The 23,857-nt window shown below is 40.5% G+C and overlaps 1 protein-coding gene across 4 annotated transcripts in view; it reads left to right on the forward strand.

Moving 5' to 3' along the window:
- Positions 1-984: 984 nt before the first annotated feature.
- The window catches only part of RNF130 (ring finger protein 130), a 55,080-nt gene continuing 32,207 nt past the window's right edge, over positions 985-23,857 (forward strand). For 2 of the 4 annotated variants that reach the window (XR_015806974.1, XM_014886910.2), the window contains exons 1-2: positions 985-1,911; positions 11,775-11,969. Coding sequence is in view for 3 of the 4 variants with exons in the window: in XM_014886910.2 (XP_014742396.1) it covers positions 1,644-1,911; positions 11,775-11,969 (463 nt within the window). In the remaining variant the exon portion in view is untranslated. The remainder of the gene's footprint in view (positions 1,912-11,774; positions 11,970-23,857) is intronic. The other 2 variants (XM_088173613.1, XM_014886909.2) reach the window with 2 other exon arrangements.

A 23,857-nucleotide genomic window follows, 5' to 3' on the forward strand; every position in this document is an offset into this window, starting at 1 on the left:
GAAACTTAGAAAATATCCTAACTCACAGTCCTGCAGTAATTGTTCTCTTTGCTGTAACTAATTTTCAGTTAGTTTGCCTTTCAAAATCTAAGGAGGCCATTACATTTGTTACATTTCCCAAGAGGCTGAAATCCTTAAAACTATGTTAGTTGATCATTCATCAAACTCTGTTTTACAGTATTTCCTGGTGTTAATATTTATTAATAGTATCTGAGTGTTTGTACAATTTCCCATTTTAGTATGTCAGAAGCGAGTAACGCCAAATAGAGTAGGAATGACTGAATCCTGACACAGAGGCTTGCTGTTCCTGCCCCAAAAGCTCGTTCAGTTCTACTTGGACAGACTGAACACATTCTACTTGGTTTTCACACACAGAGCTCTTTCACCCCACATTTCTGACATGCTTTAAAACTCCTTCTTTGTATCTTTTTGGAGATCATCACTCCTGAACTGGAAATATTTTTCTGAAAAGATGCTGAGGAGCCATGGGAGCCTGTATGTATCCCAACATCTTAAGCTGCACCTGAGAAGGTTTAGGTTGGACATTAGGAAGACTTTCTTCACAGAAGGGTGATTAGATATTGGAATGGACTGCCCAAGGAGGTGGTGGAGTTACCGCCCCTGTTAAGGAAAGACTGAATGTGGCACTCAGTGCTGTGGTCTAGTTGACATGGTGGTATTTGGTCACAGGTTGGACTCGATGAGCTTAGCAGTCTTTGCCAACCCAGCTGGTTCTGTGATGCTGTGATCCAACTGCTCATGGAGCCGCAGGCACTTAAGGCCGGTGTCACCCCAGCCACCCCCACTCCCCAGCTCCCACCACCGCCTGCCCCCGCCCACCATGACATCATACACCATGGCCCCGCCCTTTTGGCTGGTCCCGCCTCCCCGCGGGCGTGGTCCAGGCTCTAGCCCCGCCTCTCGCCCTCGTGGCGCGGGGCGGGGCGTGCGGCGCCTGCGCAGAGCGCCGAGCGCGGAGCTGCAGTCGAGGCGCGGGCGCGGAGCCGGTGGCCGGAGCTGCGGGACGGTGCGGGAGTCCCGCCGCCCTCCAGGCGAACCGGGCATGAAGCGATGGCTGCCGGCTGCGGACGCCGGCCTGGGCACTGAGCTGCGCCGCCTGCCACACTAAGGCGACGAGAAGCCCCGAGGCGGCGCGGCGGGCCGCGTCTGAGGCGAGCCCCGCGACTGTTTGCGAGCGCGACTGAGGCGGCAGCAGCGGCGGCGGCGGCGGCGGCTTCTGCCAGCAGCCTCCCCTGGGCTGGCGAGGGGCTGTGCGGGGAGGGGGCCCCGGCGCCGCCCCCGCCGCCTCCCCTCCCCTCGCCCGGCTGGAGCTCCCCCGCGGCGGCGGGCGGCCAGTATGAGCGTGGCGCTCTGAGGGACCGACGGAGCGCGGCTTTCCCCGAGCAGCCTCCCCTGGGAGCCGCGGCGGCGGATCGGACTCGGCTGGGACCTGCCATGACTCCCCTGGCTCCTCCCATGGCATGAGCCTGAGCTCTCCTCCCCGCTCCGCCTGCTTTTGGTCTCTCTTCGCTCCCGGGCTGTCAGATGGGATAGGACACACCCGGGCGTGCGGGGCTCGTGCGCTGCCGCGGGGGAGTGGCGGAGGCAACCGGTGACGGCCGTCGGCTCGCCTGGGGTCGAAGATGAGCTGGCGGTGGGCTCGCCAGCACTGGAACGGCGGCTCCTCCGTGCTGCTGCTGCTGCCGCTGCTGCTGTGGCACGGCCGGGTCCGGCCGGCCGGCGCCGACAATACCAGCCAGGCGTACTACACCGCGCTCATCAACGTGACGGTGCTGAGCCCCGAGCGCGGCGGCCCCACGCTGCTGCGGATCGACCGTGGCCGCTACGGGCAGGACTCCCCGAAGGTGGAGGTCAAGGGGCTGCTGGTGACTCCCGTCCCCATCAACGGAGGTAACGCTTCCCTCGCTCGCTTGCCGGGTGGTTGGTCCTTGCCTGGGCTGGGCAGGCTTTCCTAGAGAGCTCTGACAAACGAGGAGGAAAAGCATACCCAAGCGGAAAATAAAATAAATCTATGGTCTGAGAGTGTTGGCTTGAATAGTTGCTCAGCAAAGCATAATGTGCTTTCCAGCATGGATCCCAGTAGATTGGGTGTATTGAGCGGTGAAGGTGTTATTCCTTAGCTAATTACAGAGAGGGTAGCGATAGTTGACAGTATTTGGTTACAGCATTGCCATGAATCTCAGAACAGCTGCATAGCCATCTCGCTGTGCATCTGGATAGCTTTGGCAACTGCATGAAGTCACAGTTTTTCATAGTGCAAGTCTTAAAAACGCTGTTTAAGCTGCCCATCAAGACTTGGAAGGACTGAAGCTACCAAGTTGTTGCTCTTATAGCCAGCCCAAAATGTGCTTGTTTGCAGTACTGAACACTGGATAGTGTCCAAATAAGTTTTTTTTTAATGAAGTGAAGCTGTTGTCCATCAGTTCTTCTTTTGGTAAGCGTTGGGGTTTATAGAGAACACTAATTTGAACAGCTGAGAGTATTGTGATTTTTGCCTGTAGTGAAACCGGTATCTTCAGTAATAATGGTGTAGTTTTTATAGTATCTTATTTTGAAAACCAGTCTTGACATAATCTAAACTGCCATCTGTAAGAAATGAGCCAGTTGATGGAATACAGTGGTTCCAACCTGCCTCCTGGACAGTAAACGTCTGAATAATGTATTGAGTGATTATTGTAGTTAGTTAAAACTAGAGTCTAAGCGATGAATACTAAGAGTGTTTTAGAAGAATTGATAACACAGAACTACTGTATTATTAGAAGCTTTAGAGAATTTGCCTAATCTTAAGACCAGGAAAATACTTTGATGCTTCTTCAGAACAAATGCATTCTTCTAGGCAGCCTCTGTCAGCTTCTGGTCCAGATGGATCAGGCTGTGCATCAGCAGGTGCTTGCCAGTCTCACTGGAGCTCAGTTTCATTAGCTCTGCAAAATATAACTAGAATGTATTAATGGGGTAGATTTTGGGGTGGAAAGGTGAGGAAATAGAAATTATTGAGGAAGTCTGCTGTAAAATGATTTTTATTTGTATGTCAAATCCTGTCTAACACTAAATATGTTGCAGTCGTTCTTCTGCTTCCTGATACTCTTCACAGACATCCCCACGCACCCCCCTTGAAATCAGAAATCTGCCCTGAAAGTTTTAGGCATGTAAACACTATTACTGCAAATAGTGTTTTAACGGGTTTTACATGCAAGGTATCAGAGCACTTTAATTTTTTTTTGACTGTGTTATTTGTAAAGAAAAACATTTGGTACTAATTTATTTTAATCTGCATCTGTAACTTTTCCTGCTTTCTTTTGATATGCCTTCACTAAGGTGCAATTTAAATACTGAAGGAGGCTTTGACAGCATTTTCACAGACAACTGATAATGAGAAGAGCTAAATAAAATTATGAGCAGTCTATAAACAGCATTTTTATACCTGCTGCTAAGTACTATGATGAGTAACTTCATTGAGAAAGCACAGCAGGAACTGTGAAAATGTCAGACCTGGCATGGTTTGATATAGTGCAATTGTTAAAACTTTGTTATCAATTTTGGGGGAAGTTTAGTTTTGACTTTCTGTTTTTCTGTTTCATAACAGACAACTTAAAGCAAGCACAGCAGCAGTTGTCTTCCTTACTTTTAGATACTCAATTGTTTTGTGTAGGTTGTTAGATATACTAACATTTTATTTGAATTTTGCTGATGTGCCTGCGGTTTAAAAATGTTGTAGTAAGAAAGATTGGAATATTTTACGCTTTTAGTTAAACTGTTCTTGAACATCTTCTGTATTTTTATATTCAGATTCGATAAAAGATGATGCAGTCTTGCTGAAAGTAATTGCTCTAATGTTTTTTTAATCAGCCTGTTAATATTGGTGTTAAATTAGTTTGCAATATTTCTTCTAATAGTTCTAAACATGAGTAGCTGCCAGCCACTGCTCTTAGAGCAGTAAATGCTGTATCCCAGTTTTCATGTATCCTCAGAAGAAAAGTACTGTACAGTTGTTAACAACTTTATTTGAAGATGCTTTGATGACAAGCATTCACCCATTTTTGGGCTATCTTTGAAATTTTCACAAATGTGGGTGATCTGTTAGCACCTTGATGGCATGGACTGTTTTAGAGCTGAAGTGTCCTTAATTTCGTATTTTTGCATGCTCTGTGAAGAATCACAGAATGGCTTGGGTTGGAAGGGATGTTGAAGATCATGAAGTTCCAATCCCCTGCCATGGGCAGGGATGCTTTCCACTAGACCACGCTGCCCAAAGCCCCAATCAGCCTGGCTTTGAACACTTCCAGGAATGGGGCATCTTATCACATCTCTTCTTCACTGCCTGCAGGGAAATAAATGAGTTTACTAATTCAAGATTTAGAGCCAATGATCTTCTGCTAACCACACACCATTTGTAGTTTTAACTTGTCTGTGATGTTATTTTGACTTCTTGAATATGCCCAATATTTTTTATACTGCTTTTTGAAGATGCCAGTCCCATGTGATCATCCATTCTTTAAATCTCAGTGCAGCATGACAGTCAGTCACTTCTCCCATTTCTTTAGCAGGATTTCTTTTGAATTCTTTGACAGAATTCAACCTTGTCATGTTAATACATGTATTAAAACTCTTCCCGTCTTCTTTTTATAGAGCTTGTGTGAAATTGATAGGGGCTTTCAAAGGCAGTGTTCCCCTGGGAGTAAGGTGGCTGTAATTGGCATGACCGCCTGTGAATGTGACTTGTGAAAGTGCAGCTCCAGCGAGCTCTTGGTCACAGTTGGCTGCTAGGTGTACATTCAGCACCTGTGTGGGCATATTTTTCCAAGCACACTAAATGCACGATAGCAACAGTTACTTTATTAATCTCTCTTCCGTTCTTCTACTTTGAGTTCCTTTTCTTACCTCCTCTAACTGGTTAATCTCTTGTCATGACTTAATTTCTTAAGTGTTTTAAACTACTTCTGGACATGAATGCTTGCAAATTAAAAAAAAAAAAAAAGCTCCTCTTGTGCATGGAAGGATAGAAGTGAAATGTGTCTTCACATTTGATGCAGATTTTCTGATAGTTTAGTTCAGGTTTATAGTATTCCTTCAATGAGATTCCAGAATTCTTCTCAGTCCCTTAATCTGTTGTGATTTTCTGCAATCAGACATTTTCATAGAATCAGAGTGGTTTGGGTTGGAAAGGACCTTAAAGATTGTCTAGTTCCAAGCCCCCTGTCTTGGGAAGGGACACACACCTAGGCCAGGCTGGCTGAAGCCTCGTCCAGCCTAGCCTTGAACACTTCCAGGTCACTTGAGCCCAGTCCTGTCACAGCAGCTGCCTGGCTGCTCCTGGATGTCTGTGCACCCACTGTGCAAGTGTTCAGCCCTGTGCCATTCCAATGACCTGTGCTTTTATTCTTCTTTGGTGTTGGGTGTCTGACACCAGTAGTGGTGCAGACCTTTAGGTGTCAGGCATATTCCCCTTGCCATGGCAAACCAAGCTAGAGGCCACTGAATACTCACCTTAATGGTTCTAGAAACTGCAATGTTTTGTGGCTTGGTTCCCTCAAACACATTCTCCATAGGGAACGGGACTCTCTGTGGCTGTTGAATCTGGATTATTTCTTTTTTCTATGCTTGGATTCCAGTGTGAGGACTGGAAATTCAGTCTTGTGTGCTCTTAAGAGTCCCCTTGCAGGGCTTACTGGGAGATAAGGTTTTGTGCACCTTGGCTGGCTTGGGAAGCAGGCAGGACGACCAGGACTGGTGATGGGGCTGATAGGAGGGAAATAGCAGCAGAATCAAACTTGAAATGTTAAAATTCACTGAGCCAGTAGGTCAGGAACGAGGGGATGAGGAGGGGTGGAAAGGGATGGAGTCTCACGAGCTTGTAGGGATGTGGTGGTTATATGAAAGCTGCTTTGGAGCTCATAGAAAGGAGAGCTCTCCCAAAGTTATAAGGGTTGAGGCTGAGCAAGGAGACACTGAGAATGTGAGGAAAAACATATGGTAGAAAAAGGTGAAAGTGTGGAAGAAACAATATTGGCTCAGTGTTAGGAAGGAGGTATGTCTTGTGCATAGTGCTGTAACTACAGCATTTTGTAGCATCTGGCACTTCATAAATATGTTGTGTGAACAAGTTTTAGCTGCAGAAGGTTTGAAATGCCAGTTTCCTGGTAACTGCAGAGCTTTAGGCAGCATTCAGACAGAAATTCTGGCCCAGAATCCAAACCAGTAAGGCTTAGGAAAATGTGACAAGCAAATGTATCAGGAGAATAGGGGAGGAAGAATCTTGTGCCATGCTTTTGTCCTTTGTCATTGATCTTTGTATTCAGCTTAATTAGTAATCATTAATTGATAGCAAAAGTGGAGGTCATATATTGGAGTATATAGCCATAATTGTAGGCTACTTACTGAGCTAACAAGATTAAATCTGAACTATTACAGGACTCTTCTAAGCTTCAGTGATTTTCTTTTGTTTAACTTCCTCCCTGAAACCAGATTACCTCTTGTTCAAAGAGTTTCTTTTCGTGCTAAAGCCAGCTTTAGTCAAAGCAATTACCTGAAAGAGCTATTGAAAATAAAACATTGCTGTACATAACTCATTGGTTCATTGGCACCACCTTGTAAAACAGCAATTATGACTGGCTTGAATAAGGGCTGTATTGATAATAACACAAGTAGTAATGCATTGAAAGAAAATATGTCCATTGCATGTGTTAAGCCCTAATGGGATAGAAAATAACTAATACCATTCCTTGAAATAATCAATCAGCACTGCTGAGTTGCCTCTGTGAATTTCCCAGCTGAATTCTAGGATTATAATTAATGTGTTGCACAAAGCTGTCTTATTTTACCAGTCAGGTTTTCTACATAGCACCTACCTGGGCAGCAGAACTGTAGGGAGGAAACACTTTGGGGTGCAGCATGCATGGCACTGAATCTTCCTGTGTTCCTCTGTAGTTTCTTTCCCACCAAGCCTCCTGATCTGCTGTCCCTCAAAATACTAGTGGTGTCTCTCCAGCTATTGTATTACAGTGACTGAAGGTCAGACTTTAAAATGATTTCTGTATGTGTAGCTGAGACAGACCAGCTCTGGCAACTGGTGCTGGCTTTACAGAGTACAGTATTAGCAAAGATGAAATCAATAGCAAGATATCTGACCTTTAGAGAGAGAAAAAAAAAAAGGAAGAGGAAAAAAAAACCCTACATAGAATAAAATGGTTATTGCTCAGAGAGTGGGATATTTCTGTGAAAAGGGGACAGTCTGATAACAGCCAGTGCAGCAACCGTGGCTGAAGAGGGGTGTCACACTTGCCTTCCAAGCGATGCAAGAGCAGCAGGAACACATAGTGTGAGAAAAAGCAAACCCAGCCACAGTTCAGAACCAGGGAACAATCTGCATTCAGACAGATGTGCACTTCTGACAAAGCTGCTGGGAGCTGCCCTTTTCATTTTATTTTTGCTCCACAAAATGGCTCTCCTTCTTACAGGTAGAGGGCTAAAACATGGTCAGGCAATTGGAAAAGGAGGAAAGTGCTGTTGCTGTGCTGATGTGAGCTTGCATTTACTTCTTCAGTAGTCGAGGAACCTTGGTTGAATCTGTTGCATTATTAACTACTTTTTTCCCATGAATCCCTAAAATGCTGTCACAAACCTTAATCCTTCAGCAGAAAGGGGTCTTGAATTACAAAAAATGCTCAAGGAAAACAGTTATACAAATTGAGCAGCCTCATGTATTCTGCAAAAGGAAACTGAAGCTCTCCTAAAGCAGAAAACAAACATGAGCCTTATGGTAGGTACTTAAATCACAGCTGATTCTTCAGTAAAGAGGCTCTTCTGTGGTGTTGGGACTTATGGTAGGAAGGGAGATGTTTACAACAACACTGTACATAGCTCTTTAACCCAGCGGGCTTCCACTTCTAACAGAAAATTGGGGCTTTTGCCAACACATGATGCATAGATAAACCTGGAGACAGACAGGGTAAATAGCTTATATTTCAAGTAAGCCAGAAGAGTAGTACACCTATAGGGAAACTTACTTAAATGGCTTTCTGTATGCTTATATCTTCTGAATTTCCATGAGTGGCTTCTGATCATATATTTTTCTGTGCAAGTGATTTGTTTTAGAATAATTTCATGTGAAGTTTATTTTCATTCTGGCAAGTAACATCAGTTTTGGGCCCCTTACTACAAGAAAGACTTTGAGATAGTGGAACATGTCCAGAGAAGGACAAAGGAGCTGGGAAAGGGGCTGAAGCACAGGTCTGATGAGGAAAGGCTGAGGGAGCTGGAGAAAAGGAGGCTCGGGGAAGACCTTCTTGCTGTCTAAAGCTCCCTAACAGGAGAGTGGAGCCAGGTGGTGTTAAGCCTCTTCTCCTAGGTAGCAAGTGGCACAATGAGAGGACACTGCCTCAAGCTGTGCCTGGCAGAGTTAAATTCGATATTAGGAAAAATTTCATCACTGGAAGGACTGTCAAGCACTGAACCAGACTGCCCAGGGCAGTGGTAGAGTCACCATATCTAGAGGGATTTAAAAGACTTGTAGATGTGGTACTCAGGAACATGGTTTCGTGGTGAACACAACAGTGCCAGATGAATGATTGGAATCAATGATCTTAGAGGTCTTTTCCAACCCAAACAGTTCTATGATTATCCAGTTAATGCTTGCAACCCATGTGGTGTTGATTCTAGTTGAACTTTGGATAGCAGATCATAGATGACAGGGTCGTGGAGAGTGTGAATGATGATCGTGGCTGACCCTCTTCATGTGTGTCCCCTTCAGTGCCCACTGATATCCCTGACACCTGAGCTGTACAGGAGGTGTTTTATTGTCACCATCTCAGTATTCTAAGAGGGTGACTGTGATTTTAAGACTTCCACGCTTTTCAGAGTATCTTCAGTCTGTTGAAAAAACAAGCAGAACACCCCACGTTTTTCACTGTTGTTTCTGAATTTTATTTAGTTAGAAACAAAAAGATTACTTAACATTTGTGTGGTGCAATAGAATGCTAATGCAAAGAAAAGTGGGTTGTGACTTTTTATTAAATCTCAAGTGACTTGCAGACAGTTTAGATTTATCTAAACCAACCAGATATTCCTCAATGTTTTTATATTACTTAAATAGTACTGAGCTAATGTTGTCAGCTGTTAAATTTTCATCAGGATATGCTGAATACACCTCGTCAGGAATAACATGCTGTAAGCATTTGAGTGGTGTTTGTTGGTCTATATCTGGAAAGCTTTAATCTCTTAATATCTTGTTTCCTAATTCTGTTGCTTTATCCAGTAACATTTCATAGCTCTGTCCACAGCTGAGAGAGACTTTGATCTCTACTGTGGTAGAGAATTTTGTACTACTTTTCCCACAGATGCAGTTTCTGTTATCTCTTACTGCTTTTTCTGTTGCTTTTTAAACTAAAATTTTTCAAGCATAAAATTTCAAGGTGCCTACATAAATTTTGAGAATGCTGCCTCCTCATGCTTTTATGGTTTTTCACTGTAATAACCCATTACCTTGTTCTCGTAGCCATTTTTGTTTTCATTTCATATTTTAGTTTTGATCATGATTGTACTAAAGGAAACAGTACACAATCTCTAAGATTACTGTTTTTAATAATCCCATATATTTTAGATAAATTTATGTTGGCCATAGTATCTACTTTCAGATCTATTTTTGGCTGTTTGAGGGTATTCTGTGGAATTGCAGCCATTTACAAAATGGTATTTTCCAACAGATGTATCATCCCTGAGATTCTGGAATATGATTTCATGGGAGAAGGATGGGATTTTTAGCTTTCAAGGCTTGAGAAACTTCCTATCACAGTCTGCTGGTGCTTTTCCCCTTCCATGTTTTTGAGTGGACATATTCAGAACAAGAGGGAATCATGCAGCTTTTATCTTAACAAAGGGCAAAAATCAGCTTTTATCTTAACACAGAGGGCAAAAAGGTTGGTGGCATATGTGCTGTCTTGTGATTCTTCCACTTTTTCAAAAAGGACTGTAATTCCTTTTAAAAATACATACTGTTCTCAAATTTAAGTTTACAAAGACAAGCTGCAGAAGTGCAGTGGGCATGAACATGCTCTTCTGTGGTTGTTGATGTTTGATGGCCATCACCAGTGGATCAGTGCTAGCTGGCAATTTCCACAGGGATTCCAGTAATGATGTCAGGGTAATGGAAGAAAGCACTCTATAAAGTTTGGCTTCAAGCATCCGTATTTCAGATTTTCCCTGATGTTTGTATGAAAGAAAAAATATAGAAAATAGCCCTCTATGTCTGAGATATCTAATACAGGCTTGAAAACAATTGTGAAAAGGATGTGCTGGTATCTGGCTCCCCACCCTCCTTCCAGGGGAACAGGGAGAGGCACTTCTTGTCCAAATTAAGAGATGCAACAATTTCCTGTATGTCTGCCACAGTATAGATTCATCTGCACCAGCTTTCTTTAGACAAGCAGAAGATTTTCTTGTTTCAGGAAACATCTTTAGCTCTTCGAATCTCCTTTGTTACAGGTTTTAACTTCAGCTATGTTAAGCTGAGATTGCTTAAAAAGACCTTTTGTTTTGTTTCCAGCTAATAGGTCAAACTGGATATTTTATTGGTGGTAGATTTTTTTGCCGAAATCTCATAGTTGTGCTGAACTCACTTCTTGAAAAGAAAAAAAATTATGGGAGACTTCATTTGATTTGATCTTACATTGCAGAACTGTAGGGTTTTCTGAGCTATTGTGCAAATAAATTGGTCTTTTATGCCTTGAAAAAATCACTGTTTATTCCAACTATTTTTAGTAGCCAAAGATTATTATGCTCTTGGCATTCGAAAGGATAAATATATTTGCATTATAAACTGTTGTTGGCTCTAAATTTATAAATTCCTTTAATGATATGACCAGTGTATCAGACTAAACTGTGTTTGCAGTTGTGCAAACAGATCTGTCTTTCATCTGTTTCAGCTGCTGTGAAATTACTTCTGCCTTGGGTTTTGTGCCTGTTGTACACAGCTCTGTGGCTTTGGGTTGTTCCAGGATATGTTACACCATCATAAGGGACAAAAGAGCTTTGCACACTGTTGAATTCAGACATCTGGCATTTGCCATTTCTGTTACTCTTCCTTTATACCATCTATACCTTTTTAGCTGACAAGTGCATTGTGTTTGCAAACCCGTTCGTTTCTCTGTGAATTTGAATACATTTCCTTGTAGACAAAATGTGCATATATAAAAAGCTGATGTTGACTGCTGGGGTTTTACAAAATCAGCTTTTAGTATTGTACTTCTTTACAGTAGCCTGCACATGGCAGATAACTCTGAAATCTTGTTTTCACAACCTGCTTTGTTTAGTTGTACTTCCCACTGCAGTGATATTTATGGCTGCATGAGGAAGAAGAAAAAGGCTTGTACTCCCCAGAATGACTGATAAACAGCTGTTTTGTAAATGCCTATAGCAGATGAACCATATTCTAATGTTTTTTGGCCTCTAGGCAGGTATTGATTTGAATGTGAATTCATTATTCTAGCTGCACTGGAGTTAAAAATAGCTTGTGTTAGTGAGCCTAATTCTTGGGCATGTAGTCACAGCTTTCAATGAGTGAGGCTTCTTTTTTTAAAATCTTTTTTTCAGCAGAATACAGTTATCTTTAGGCTTTCTTCACAAGATAATAGTGGCTTCCTAGTGCATAACATTTAAGTACTTCAGCAACTTGGAATTAGGATTTTTCTTTTTTTTTTTTTTTTTGTTCTGCCTGTTAAAAGAAATTGGTGCCTGTGTAAATTTGTTTCCCATTTCAGTTGCAGATCGTCTGGGCTGTGACCCTCGAACACGTTTCCAGGTCCCACCAAATACCAAGCAGTGGATTGCTTTACTACAGAGAGGAAACTGTACATTTAAAGAGAAAATACTGCGAGCAGCTTCTCATAATGCCACAGCTGTGGTCATTTACAACAATATATCCAGTGATGAACCTGTCACAATGACTCATCAAGGTAAATAAAATGTAATCTCCTGAACTATAATGCTTTTGCCATATAAACTATTGCTAAAGAGCCCTTGGCATTGGACAGATGGTATTGGAAGTAGCCCATTCCCCAAGGATATTTGAATATATGCAATGTAATGGAATAAGCCAATAATTCTGAAAAGTTATTTTCCTTTAGGATACTTTTATCCCATGAGGAACACTTTCTTCTGCAGTGGGGATGTGGGTGTGTTGCAGTTAGGAAGTGCCTGTAAGATCTGAGCAATCTTTCAAACCTTTCTGCAGAAGAGAAGCTAATGTACATATATAATGGAAGTTCTAGAATTTTACAAAGCATCTGAACTTGGAGAATTCTGTAGCAACATGTCTTCAACTCACTGTTCTGGTGGGGGCCTTCAAATGTTACCAGCTGTATTTTGGGATCTGAGCTTGCATGCCTTTTTAATGACAGTTTACAGAGAGTTCTCCTTCTACAATGAAAATCTGAGTGCCACACAGGAATCAACAAAACAGTCATTTGGAGGGCAGTTTCCTCTGTAAATTGTCTAGAATAATGATGGAAGTCTGTTTTTCTAGAGAGTGCTCTTTTTTTACAGCTGCCTATGTGTAAAATTTTACTGTTCCTGTTGACATACTTTTGTTGCTGGAAGCCTCATATGTAAACATTTTCCTTAGTTAAAAATTACTTTTGCAATTCTGATAACTACCTTTTTCATTTTCCAGAGGGTTTTCTCATTTTGGAACTATTTAGCTTAATTATATTTGGTGATGGTACTGTTGGCTGATTTTTTTTTTATTTTTTTTTTAGAATCTTTTCAGTCTCTTCTAGCATAGGGGGTTGCTTGGAAACTAGGATTTCTTAATTATTGCTCTGCATATTGTCACACAATTAGAATTAAATTCCTTTACTAAAGAAATGCTGTGGTTGTTTGTTTCTTTTTTTTAACAAGGAAAATGTTAGAGGGGTTTGACCTTCCCAACTCTCTATACACAGGAATTTTGCAGGAGGCTTTTGACCTCCATGTAGCAATTCAGAGCCTGTTGACAACTGATTTTTGTCTCAGGTACCTTCCTAAGACGTTTTGATAAGTAATCTGCAGGCAAAAAGTTCCGTGTTCTAGTGAAATATTTTTTGCTACCTTCCCTTTTTTTTTTTTTTTTTTTTTTAATATCCCCCATTTCTTCTCTACAGTTTTAATGCCCTCTTAAACCTTCAGCTCTGGACTCTTTGAACTACCTGTAGGAATATTTATATAAATGTGCTCTATTTACCTATGATTTGTATTTTACCATGGTCTGGAATACCTCTGTGTCAGGAAAAAAGGCTACTACTGCTACTAATACAGCTTTAGCATTGTTGGCTCTGTTACACATTAAATCATATAATGGGTTTGATTATAACTTTAATACCTTCTTTCTCATAATGCTATTAGATTTGACAGTTGCTTTACAGCAGTAAGATGGGGTCGGTCTTTTAGTAGGAAATCCTTGTTCACTCCCTGTATCAGCTCAGAAGACCAGTGTGTTGTCTTTGAAACCTTATCAATATCTCAGTAGTTCTAGTTGGTTGAAATACCATCTCAAAATGTAAAATTTGAGAGCTGCTGTGGGTAAAAGAGTGTCTTGCAAGTTAGCCAGGCAGCTGTTTGGGTAGTAGGAAAAAGACTGATACTGTCTTCAGCATGTTGAGTTCCAAATACTTACTTTTATTTGCGGTAAGCTTCAAAAAAACGAAGTTACTGGAGATTATGCACATTTTAGCTTTGTATATATGAAATATTGGGTTTTAGGTGCACGTGCTCAGTGTACTCTGGAATCTGCACTAGTTTGGGCTGAAGACTCTATTCCAAAATTGATGTTGGACTTAAGTTTTCAAACTACATGGCAGGCTAAACGTAATTTCCTAGAACTGAAGTAGCACCTGTAATGAAGAGAAATGTTGCTCCACACCCTTTGTTTTGATTGTGTCATGGACATGTGAAGGATTTCCTCAGCAATCGCTTTGCAGAGCTTCCTGCAAGTAACTTCCTGGTGGGCTGATGGAGGAACTGTAATTGTGTGTAATTGAAATGTAGACTAGTCCTTTGGTGTTAGCCTCAGCAAAGGGAGGGTTTGTAATCCAGCATTCCCCTTCTTGAGAGTTATTCCAGGTGGGAGACAGATTCCTGACCCTGTGCTTACAGGATGAGTATTTTCTAAGAATGTGTGTAAAGCAGACTTGCACACATTCAAGCTATTCCCTGGTCTTCCTTTTTCTGCCTCTTCAACTATAGCACTGCTTGTGTGCTTTTTAGGTGGTGAACAACCACATCATCTCAGAGGGCTCTTCCAACCTAATTGATTCTGTGTGATCTGCTAATTAGATATTCCGGTGCACTATGTCACTTCTCTTTAGTATTTTCTGTCCCTAAAAGTTGGGAGGAGCTGACCCTATGTATTTGAGAGCTGTTCTGCACTGATTAAATTAATATGTTGGAGTTGATAGCAAGTGAGCATGGAGCCACCAAGTAGGTGTTAGCTCCATATGATATCTATTGCTGTGCAGTATTCTTTTCTTTAAAAATGCAATCTTCATAAATAATTTTGCAGGTGTGTTATGATGACTGAGTTAATGACTCTATATTTTCTTTCCATAGATGGAGAGAGTAGACATGGTGTTATTTTATATTACTGTAACATAATCTTTGTACTGCTGCAAATCAAGCCTTAGAAATATTCTGTCTTCCTGGTGAAGCAGAGAGGAAAGCAGCAACTGCTTATAATGCACACTATGAACTGCTAGCTTTCCTGCTTGGATATTTGCATGAATTCCAATCACCCGCTTAGACAGTGTCTGTGGTAAAAATAAATAACACATTACACAGATTTATGTATGTTGCCCACCTGCAGAGAGGTGATTCCCTGTGAAAAGAGCTTAGGAAGCACTTTTCACCTCTAGGATTAATATTTTATCCAAGCTATTTTATGCTTGAATACACATTTGAAAATTTTATTCTTATGGAAATTTGTTCATACTCAAGATATTACTTAGCAGAATGGCAATTCCTTCTGGTGGCTGGATAACAACTGTCACTCTGGAATCAGTCTATCATCACTGTGTCAAATGAACAGTTTCTGCTGCTAATAGCAGAATTTGCTTGCTCTTGTGTCATAGTCCACCAAGTCTCTGCCCCTTCTTTCTCACCTTTGAGTTTTAAAGTAGGTAATAACCTTCAGGAATCGGTCAACTTTCTTTTTTTTTTTTTTTTCTTTGTGTCTATCCTTGTACATGTCAATGTATAGTTATTTTACACAATCCTGTAGATGTCTTTTATCAACCTAAGCAAAGGACACCCTTCCCAGCATAGGTTATGTTAGACGATGATGTCACTGGCAGGAAGGCAGTTTTATGAGTGGTTTGCTTGCTGCTTCTGTTGAAGCAAAACTGATAGTGTCTGATGTAAAAAAGAGCCTGTGTGGTGGAGAAAATAAGTAGTAGCTGTCTCCTTTATAATCAGTTATGGGAAAAGGAAGAAAATTCAGGTTAAATAACATTTTAATTCCTTTTTTGTTTGTGTATGGTAGAGACAATCCTGTTAAGTACAAAATAGTTAAATTTGGGGAGATTGGAACTGGATATTTTTTAAGGTCCCTTCCAAACCATTCTCTGGTTTTATGATATTGAATTTCTCTCTTAAAATCCAGACTTTCATTTATATTTATAGGAAAGAATATATGCCAAACACGCCTCTAAAATTCAAATTTCATATTTAGAATTTATGGGAACAGAAAAATACATGTAGAAGGCAGTGTCAAAACGAAGTTGCTGGATTTCAATAACTATGGTTTATCAGCACCTAAGAAATTTCCAAAAGTATATAAACAACTTCTAATATAACACTATTTTTAGAAGATTTACCTAATACAGGTAAATCTTTTAAGGTCTTTTGAACGAAGATGCAGACATGTCATCAAGATCAGTCTTCATTGCTCTTCTAAAGAAACAACTCGTGAATGTTCTGGAGCAAGGTGTTTCTGTTCCATGATGTGCACAGGTGATGTTTCCCTGCCATGGCGCTGTGCAAGAGCTGTCCAACACAGGCTGCTCTCAGAAACAGGTTCCTTCCAAGGGAAGGATTTGTCATCCTCAGTTCACCTAAAAAGCACACTGGCGTGGGAAGCAAGGGCTGTACTTGCTTTGAACTGTGCTAAATCTGCCTGTATGTTCTGTGGATTGTTTTAGGTCACTGGGTCAGAGGCAGGAGGGACAGGAAGCAATCTGAAGTTGTTGCCATCTGATGGCTGTTCCACGTTCTTGCCCTCACTCGGAGTGGGTACAATTACAGAGAACCAGCAGTCCAAGTGCCACTGTGCTCTGTTGTGGCACTGATCCCTGAGCAGCTCATCTCTTAACTCTGCTGCTTGCCTTTTTCTCACAAATGTCTCTTCATGTAACTCGCAGCTGAACTGCTGCATGAAAGCTCTGGCGGGGTGCACTGCAGATTATCTTGCACAAGTGTGTGCTGACAAATATTTTAGTTCTTCATCAAACCCACTGCAAAACTTGCCCTGGATTACTGAGACCTACTTTTAATCCCCAGGTCAAAACTAATTTTATTGTATATTACAATATTGTTATTAAAACGTGTTATTATTAATTTATCTTAGAATATTAGTGAAAAGAGCTGAGTCATTAAAGCTGAAGCTTTATAAAAGGCAAAACAATTAATAGTCTAAGCATAGTTTACATATATTTGATCATTTTTTGTTTATGTTTGCTAATTGAAAATATGGAGGACAAGTTCAACAGCTTTATTGTTGATCCATTGTTTCCCATTACATTCCTTGGAGATATACCAATCAGGAAAATCTCTCACACAGTAGATGGGAGTCTCTCTCACTGATGTGAGAGGAGTGTCTGATGTGCTGATTCTGGACCATAAGGAAGCACTTGGCCTCTTCAAGGCAATCCAGGGAAACCCCTTTACAGAGCCATCATAGCCTTGGTACCTTGCAGAACTCCTTACAAATGTTTCTGTGTCATACATGCCTCATCCACAACTGAAATAACAGCAGTCAGGCTCATTTTAACTCAGCCAGCTGAAAGGGTAATTAGTTCTGTGACTGGGAAAAGGCCCATGGGACTGTTAGTGGCTGTAAGTAATTACATTCTTCTTCTTATCCAAAGTCTGAGCTCCAGCAGCAAAGTAATTCCCCATATCTATGGACTCAGTAGAACCAAATTTATGATATTAATCTATGAATATGCTATTTATAAATCTCTCAAAGTATTCTGTAGTGTCCTTGGGTAAGGCCGTCTTGCCATTTCTCTTTGGTGCTTTGCTGAATTTGTTTGGAATGACTGTCCATGTCCAGATTGATAGGTATGTACAGAAGTCTGTAGAAGAAAATACATGAGTGTGACAAATTGCCCTTTTTAGAAATCCCTGGGTTTTTGAGCTGCACCATCCATTAGTGGGAATGCAAACTGCTTATCCAGAAATGGCAAAATGTAAACCACCTGCTAGCCCCTGGTCACACTACAGAATGCAAGAGACAATTCTCAAAATCCAAGTGTGACTGACATTTATGAATGGGTCTATGAGGTCTACATTGCATTAATATTATTGATGAATCAAGAATGTAACACTGTAACAGGTTTTGGACATTGTTCAGAAGTATAGAAAGTAAAAAAAAGGTGTTTTCAAATTAGCAAAAATACCTTCTGAAGATAGGTGAACGTAGATGTTTCAAAAATGCGTGAAACTGTGACACAGTGTTTTTCAGTGGTATGTAATGTATTAGGATTACACCATTTTTCCTAGTAAAAACTTAGTGATCCTTCAACTTTTTATTAATTTGCTTTTGTTCAAGGTTTGAATATAAAATTTGGTCTACTTTGTTAGCATACTAACACCTTAACAATGCAAGTATTTATTCTTTAAAAGAGACTGCAAATCAGTTTACTTGCCATAAACATGGCTAAATGCCATGTAAAAATGTGAGTAAAAGAAAATAAAAAATCTGTGCACAGATTGTGGAAAGGGGATGATCAAGTGTTACATTTCTTTGTGCCAAGCTTTTTTATTCTTCCGGCATTATTTAGGTGGAATGTCTGTTTCCTTTAAAAAAGATAAAACTGCAATGGAAGCAGATGCAAATAAGCGTTGCTAAGAATGGAAAGAGTGTGAAATGTCTGTAAAGTCATTGCAACATCTATCTGCTTTTCCCATGTCTAGGCTTGGTTTTTCCTAGCGTAAAGAACCCAAAAGGTCACATGCACAAAAAAATATATATATAAATGTAATTCCCAGAAAAGTTCTTCCACAGAAAGTGAATATGTGATATAAGTGGAATTATCAAGGAGGGGAGCACAAGAAACCCCAAGCCCTCAAACCCAATGTCCCTACTATTCTTGGGGAACTCTGCTGCAGTTCAAATTCCAGGGATTTTATAAAGTCCCTCCCCTTCTTGGCCTGGCCATGGGTCTGTTCTCCTGCTGCCCATCAGAAGGACTGAAGTAGCATGTTTAAAGACTGAGCAGAGATTCTGGAACTTGAGGGACTCTAACAATAAAGAGGTGGGTGCATCTTGTGGCTTAATAGAGGACCTTAATTTTTCTGGCAGTGCTTTGTGTCATGTGACTTGAGATGGAAGATAGAGACAAGCTCCTTGGGTGAGGCGGGTGAAGAGGAAATGATCTGCGGAGAAGCCCAACACCTCTTTTGTACAAACTGATGTTGTGTTGTATCTTTGAGAGGCTGTGAGTGAGTGTTGGTTTTCTGGAGTGGGTTGGGTTTTGGAGAGAGACAGCTTGACCTTGACAAGCTTGAGGAAATCCAGGGGCGTTGCTCCCCAGCTCACATGTATCAGCAGGATTTGGACTTGTGAATGAATCAGGATGTGGCTGTGACTACCTGTTTTGATTCTATGCAAATTTCCCTTAAGAAACATTTCCCTAAGTGTCAGAATAGAGCAGTTGGTCTATGAGATAATTTGTCAGCAGTTGTCATCTAAATACAGCCCAACCGTTTTCTCAACTGATTTTGCTATTTGGCTCTCCTTTTAGGAACTCTTGGTCAGAGTGGATTATAAAGCTGATGAAAAATACAGCAAGGACATAATAATGAGGCATTGTTTCTTGTTTAATGAGGGAGGATGGGCTTATAAGTTTACTATTTATCACTTGTGAACTTAATGTGCTACAGACTAACACAACAAGAATCTGATTAAGCTTTAATATTTGTTTTGAATTTAATTGTGTCACACCCCTCTTTAAAAAGCTGCTCTTGCTGTTGCTGGTTTTCTAATCATATGCCTCAATCAATGCCTGCTTTTCTTAAAGGAGCAGGACTTTGTCATGGTCCATTATGTCTGCAGCACAGCAGTGCCTGGCATGCTGCAGAACACCGAAGTGTGTGTAATCATGTTTAGAGGGCATAGAGCAGGACCCTCTCTTTACCTGACAGTGAAATCTGTTGATGTTCTCTTTGCTATAAAGAAGAGTTTTGGGTGTTCTTCAGACTCACATTGACACTATTTCATAGAAGCCTTTTCCTCACTGAACTTGAAATACTTACTTCTTTGTCCTCTTTAGTAGAGAGAATTAAAGTTTTAATTTCAGAAGCTTTTTTATTTAGGTTGTTTTGCATAGGTTTGTGCAGCAAAGAGGCTTTGTGATTTCTGAAAATATCTGCTCAGTGTTTTGGGATAGAAAGTTGTTCCACTGGTTGTATTTAACTGAGGCACACTGTGAAAGCCTGACTTTTGGGTAATAGTTTCGTATGCTGCTGCCCTTTATGATTTTTCTCATGGTAATTTTGTAAAATCTGTTCTGGTGTCTGACATACATAAAATAGACATCCTAAATTAAATGTTTACATATAGGCAAGAATTCAACATTTTCAATATTATTAAGGCAACAGGAAGACAAATGTTTTAAAATGCTACCAGTTTCATTTTAAAATTAATATATATTCCTGGCATTAAATTATTGTCTTGTTTAGAATGCAGTAACTGTCAAATATTATGATCTTTTTCTGTTTTCAGAAGTATTTGATTTGGGACATCTCAAACAACATATTCTACTCTTGAGATTGCTTATGTGTTGACAGCTTGGATGTGCTCTTGTTTACTTTCTGATTAGATCAAAATAAAAATATGTGCAGCTAGACCGGTTTTAATGACTCTAAAGATAAGCCAAGGCTCGTCCTCTTGGTGTCTGCTTTCCTGTAAACCTGTTTAGAATGTAAGAGTCTTTACAATAAATTTCTTTATTTTGCATCAGACGAAAATGTTAAGGTACCTGATAAATGTGTGGGTTACCCCACTGTCGTGCCATGGAATTTTTATTTAAAGACGGTTCTTCCCAAGCCTACTTTTTCTAGCAGCACAGCTTTGCTTACAAGTCAGTATGCCTTTCCCTTATCCTTTACCTCACAGGTTCCATGGATTATATCCTCTGTGGCTGAATCCTTTCCCTTGTAGAGGTAATCCTTGCTTCCACCTCTGCTCTCATGCAGCTCAGATGTCTTCTGGTGTTTTCACAGAACTCACAATCAGTCTCTCAAAATTTCATATACAGTCATAGCTTTCATTAGTGCTTACCTGCTTTTTTTGTCATTTTCTGGGCTCCCAAATTCTGTTGGAGTGGCTTCACTGTTAGTTGATGTTATTCCAAGAAATCTGTCGCTCACAGTAATAGGACTGATCCCTTTCCTGGGTACTGAATAGTAGGTGTTGCTGTCTTTTTATTTCTGACATAATGCATTCAGAAGTGCTTAGCACACAGCTACAGGATTTTAATAGAAGAATAGGGAAGTCTGGTTTTTGAGGATGGGCAGTTTTATTTCCAATTACATTATCATGATGATGATCCTATTGCTGCACTGAGAAAGGCAGTGGCATTTCACTGTCTGAATCCAGCTTTCAAGTGATTGTCTGGACCAATCTTTACCTTTATCAGGAAATGGGGAATTTGTGTTTTCTAAGGAAGTACTCTGAAATTTTCACCAGCAGAATTATCCAGGTAAATGTGCTACGTTTTAGGTTTTTCAGAAAGAAGTGATGAAAGGACTCAGTTGCAGTAAAATTTTTCTGCTATTTAAAGAGAGGACAGTATTCTTACACAAGCATGAGATAAGTGCAGTCTGTGTGCTTCATGCTGTGTCTGCAGCATCAGCAGCCACTATCAGAGACTTTTTGCAAGGACTTTAGCTTAAAATATCAGCCATTAGCAAATCACTGACCTTTGTAATGAGTATGTGACTTAATTCTCAGTTCTCTGCAAACCTTTTTGCATCAAATCACAGCAGTTCAGTGCTTCTTACAGGTGGTCTGACACTTTCCACACTCGAGGTGGTTTTGCCCTCCCCATCTGCAAGAAGGTGGTTGAAGCATTGCAGCCTGATTGGCAGTTGCATTTTGCCAGGCTGGGCTGCCATTCCCTGCAGCCTCCAGTGGATGCTAGGTGGATTGAAGGTGTCTGAAGTCTGCTCTTTGAACCATGAATGTCTTCAGCTTCAGCTGCTATCCTGGACATAGTTATTCACATTTTGAGCTTCACATAAACATTTGGTAGTCAAGAATCAACAACAGTGAAAAAAAAAAAAAAACTGCAAAAAAAAATCCCAACAAAACAAAAGCACCGCAAATATTTGCCTGTGGTGACACTTATAACATTTATTTGAGATGACTTTTTATTGACTTTCTAAGCATGATCTTTTAGAATTGCTAGGAGATGTGAATAGGTCAGTGAGAGAGCAAAGTAGTTTCCTTATGAGCTCTACAGGAAACTTCTGGATGTTGTTTTTCCCAGTCTTGTTTTTACTGTCTTCTCAGCTTTTAAGTTCTTCAGTCTTCTGCTCTCACAATGTAACATTACACAGATTTAATGATTAGTCACAACTTCATCCCTTTTCATACAGAGAGTTGTATAACTATCCTAATTAAACATGCACATGGTAAAATTAAAAGCTAGAGAGAGCTGCCTGGGCTTGGATGATAGCAATTAAATGATTTATGTTTACAGGCATCAATATTTATCTTATGCCTACCGTCTGTCCTAGCTTGTCATCTGTGGTTCCATGTGTAGTTCATTAGCTTTAGTAAGCAATCCAGATTCTTTTCTCTGGACACTGTGTTCTTGGCTGAGGGGAGTATTGCTTTTTGTAAGATTATGGAGTAAGACCATATTCTGAGTTTCACAAACACTTAGTCTTTCTGTCTTCACCTGAGGATTTTTTTTTGCTAGTTTCAGAAATACAAGGCTTCAAGGTGCTTAAAATAAATGAGTCACTCTCTCCTCCTGCCCCCAATTGTTCTCAAACAGGGAGTTCTTGCTAAAATTATTTAGGGTGATGCCCCTGACAAAAATATGGATGAACCAAGTCCCAGTTTCCACTGAGCTTCAGTATGTTAAACAGACACAATTTATTTTTCTTTTCTGCAGTTCTCCTTGGCTCTAGCAGGGTCAGAAGCAGCAGTAGCACTTTGACTGTTCCCAGCTGAGTCATTTGGAATGCAAATCACTTTGCAGTGATGCCAGAGGTTCCCATTGTGCTGGGCTTTATATAAAACGCGTGACAGATTGTCAGCTTTGTCACATTCCCTGGGCAGCAGGGAATAGGTAGAGGCTTTAACTTTGGATTCAGATAGAACTGGACTAGTATCAGAAGATCTTTGTCATCTTTGCTTTGTAGCTAACTATAAATCATATTAGAATATTACACTGAGTACTTTAGTGTGATCTTTTGATACTAGCATAAATTCCTACTGGGGAAGCTTAGCAGAACATGTGCTCTGGGGAATACAGTCTTCCTGTACCCTTCCCTGCTTTTCTTCTCTGTCTAAACTAGATATGAAGACCAGAAGTGAAATCTAGGGAAAATATCAAGCAATGTAAATTATCTGCTCTTGATTGATCTTGCACTCTCTGAGTTGAAGGGATTAGGGGTTGCAGGAGCATGTGGTGCATTTACAGACAAGATCTTTCAGCAAGAGTGTCTCTTGTGCTGAAGAAATGTGCTGCAAGGTTGGGCAGGAACTATCTTCCCAACTGGACAGATAGGAATCTGGGTAGATTTCCATGAAAATAAAGCTAGTGATGGGCTTTTACTCTGAGATTTGCTGTCTATCAAATATATTGGTTATTTTTGCATGAAACCAAATTTGGTGCTGAAGTGTCTCCTGAGAGCTGGATTAAAGTTGATGTTGTGTGAGTCTGTGCTATACTAGAGATTAAATAAATTGTGTTGAGTTTTCATTGCTATTCAAAGCTTTTGAATTACTGTGGCACTGTTTCAAAAATATTCAGAAGGAAACACTGAACTTTTCCTATTCAGTCCCATGTTAGCAGAACAAAACCTGAATGACTTTGCCATTTCAATTTTAAATAAAGAAAAGTTTAAATTTCATGATGAAAGCAGTTTGAGAGCTGTGGAATTTTTTTTTCAATTACTCTGCAAATTCTAATTTCTGAGATGATCAGTTTTGATTCTTTAGAGTAGTTCTGTCAGCACAATCCGCATCACCAATGTTAGTGAACTTAATTAGGAAAACTGATGATGGTGACTGTAAATGTTACTATTTAGCATGGTGGATTCAAAGAGTAACAAGAGAACATTTAAGGCTGTTGCACAACTCCATTAAAAGTCCTCATTTTAGAAAATTTCATAGCTGTCACCCTCAGTTATTGTGCCCAGGGTTTCAAAGATGCTGCTCTTTTGGATCTTGAACATGATTTTGTGGATACAGTAGCATCTTAAAAATTAAGTTTTGATTAAAAGACTTTGCACAAATGCCTTGTGTTAAAATAGGACCTCATGTTCTCTACTGTCACACTAGGTTCTCTGTAGCTTAAATCCACTCTAAATCCAGAATCTTGGTGCTGAAGTCGTTTGCCTTCTACAGTTCCTC

The sequence above is a fragment of the Sturnus vulgaris genome, chromosome 15 (assembly GCF_052056855.1).
Source record: "Sturnus vulgaris isolate bStuVul1 chromosome 15, bStuVul1.hap1, whole genome shotgun sequence".
In the NCBI taxonomy this organism is placed as follows: Eukaryota; Metazoa; Chordata; class Aves; order Passeriformes; family Sturnidae; genus Sturnus; species Sturnus vulgaris.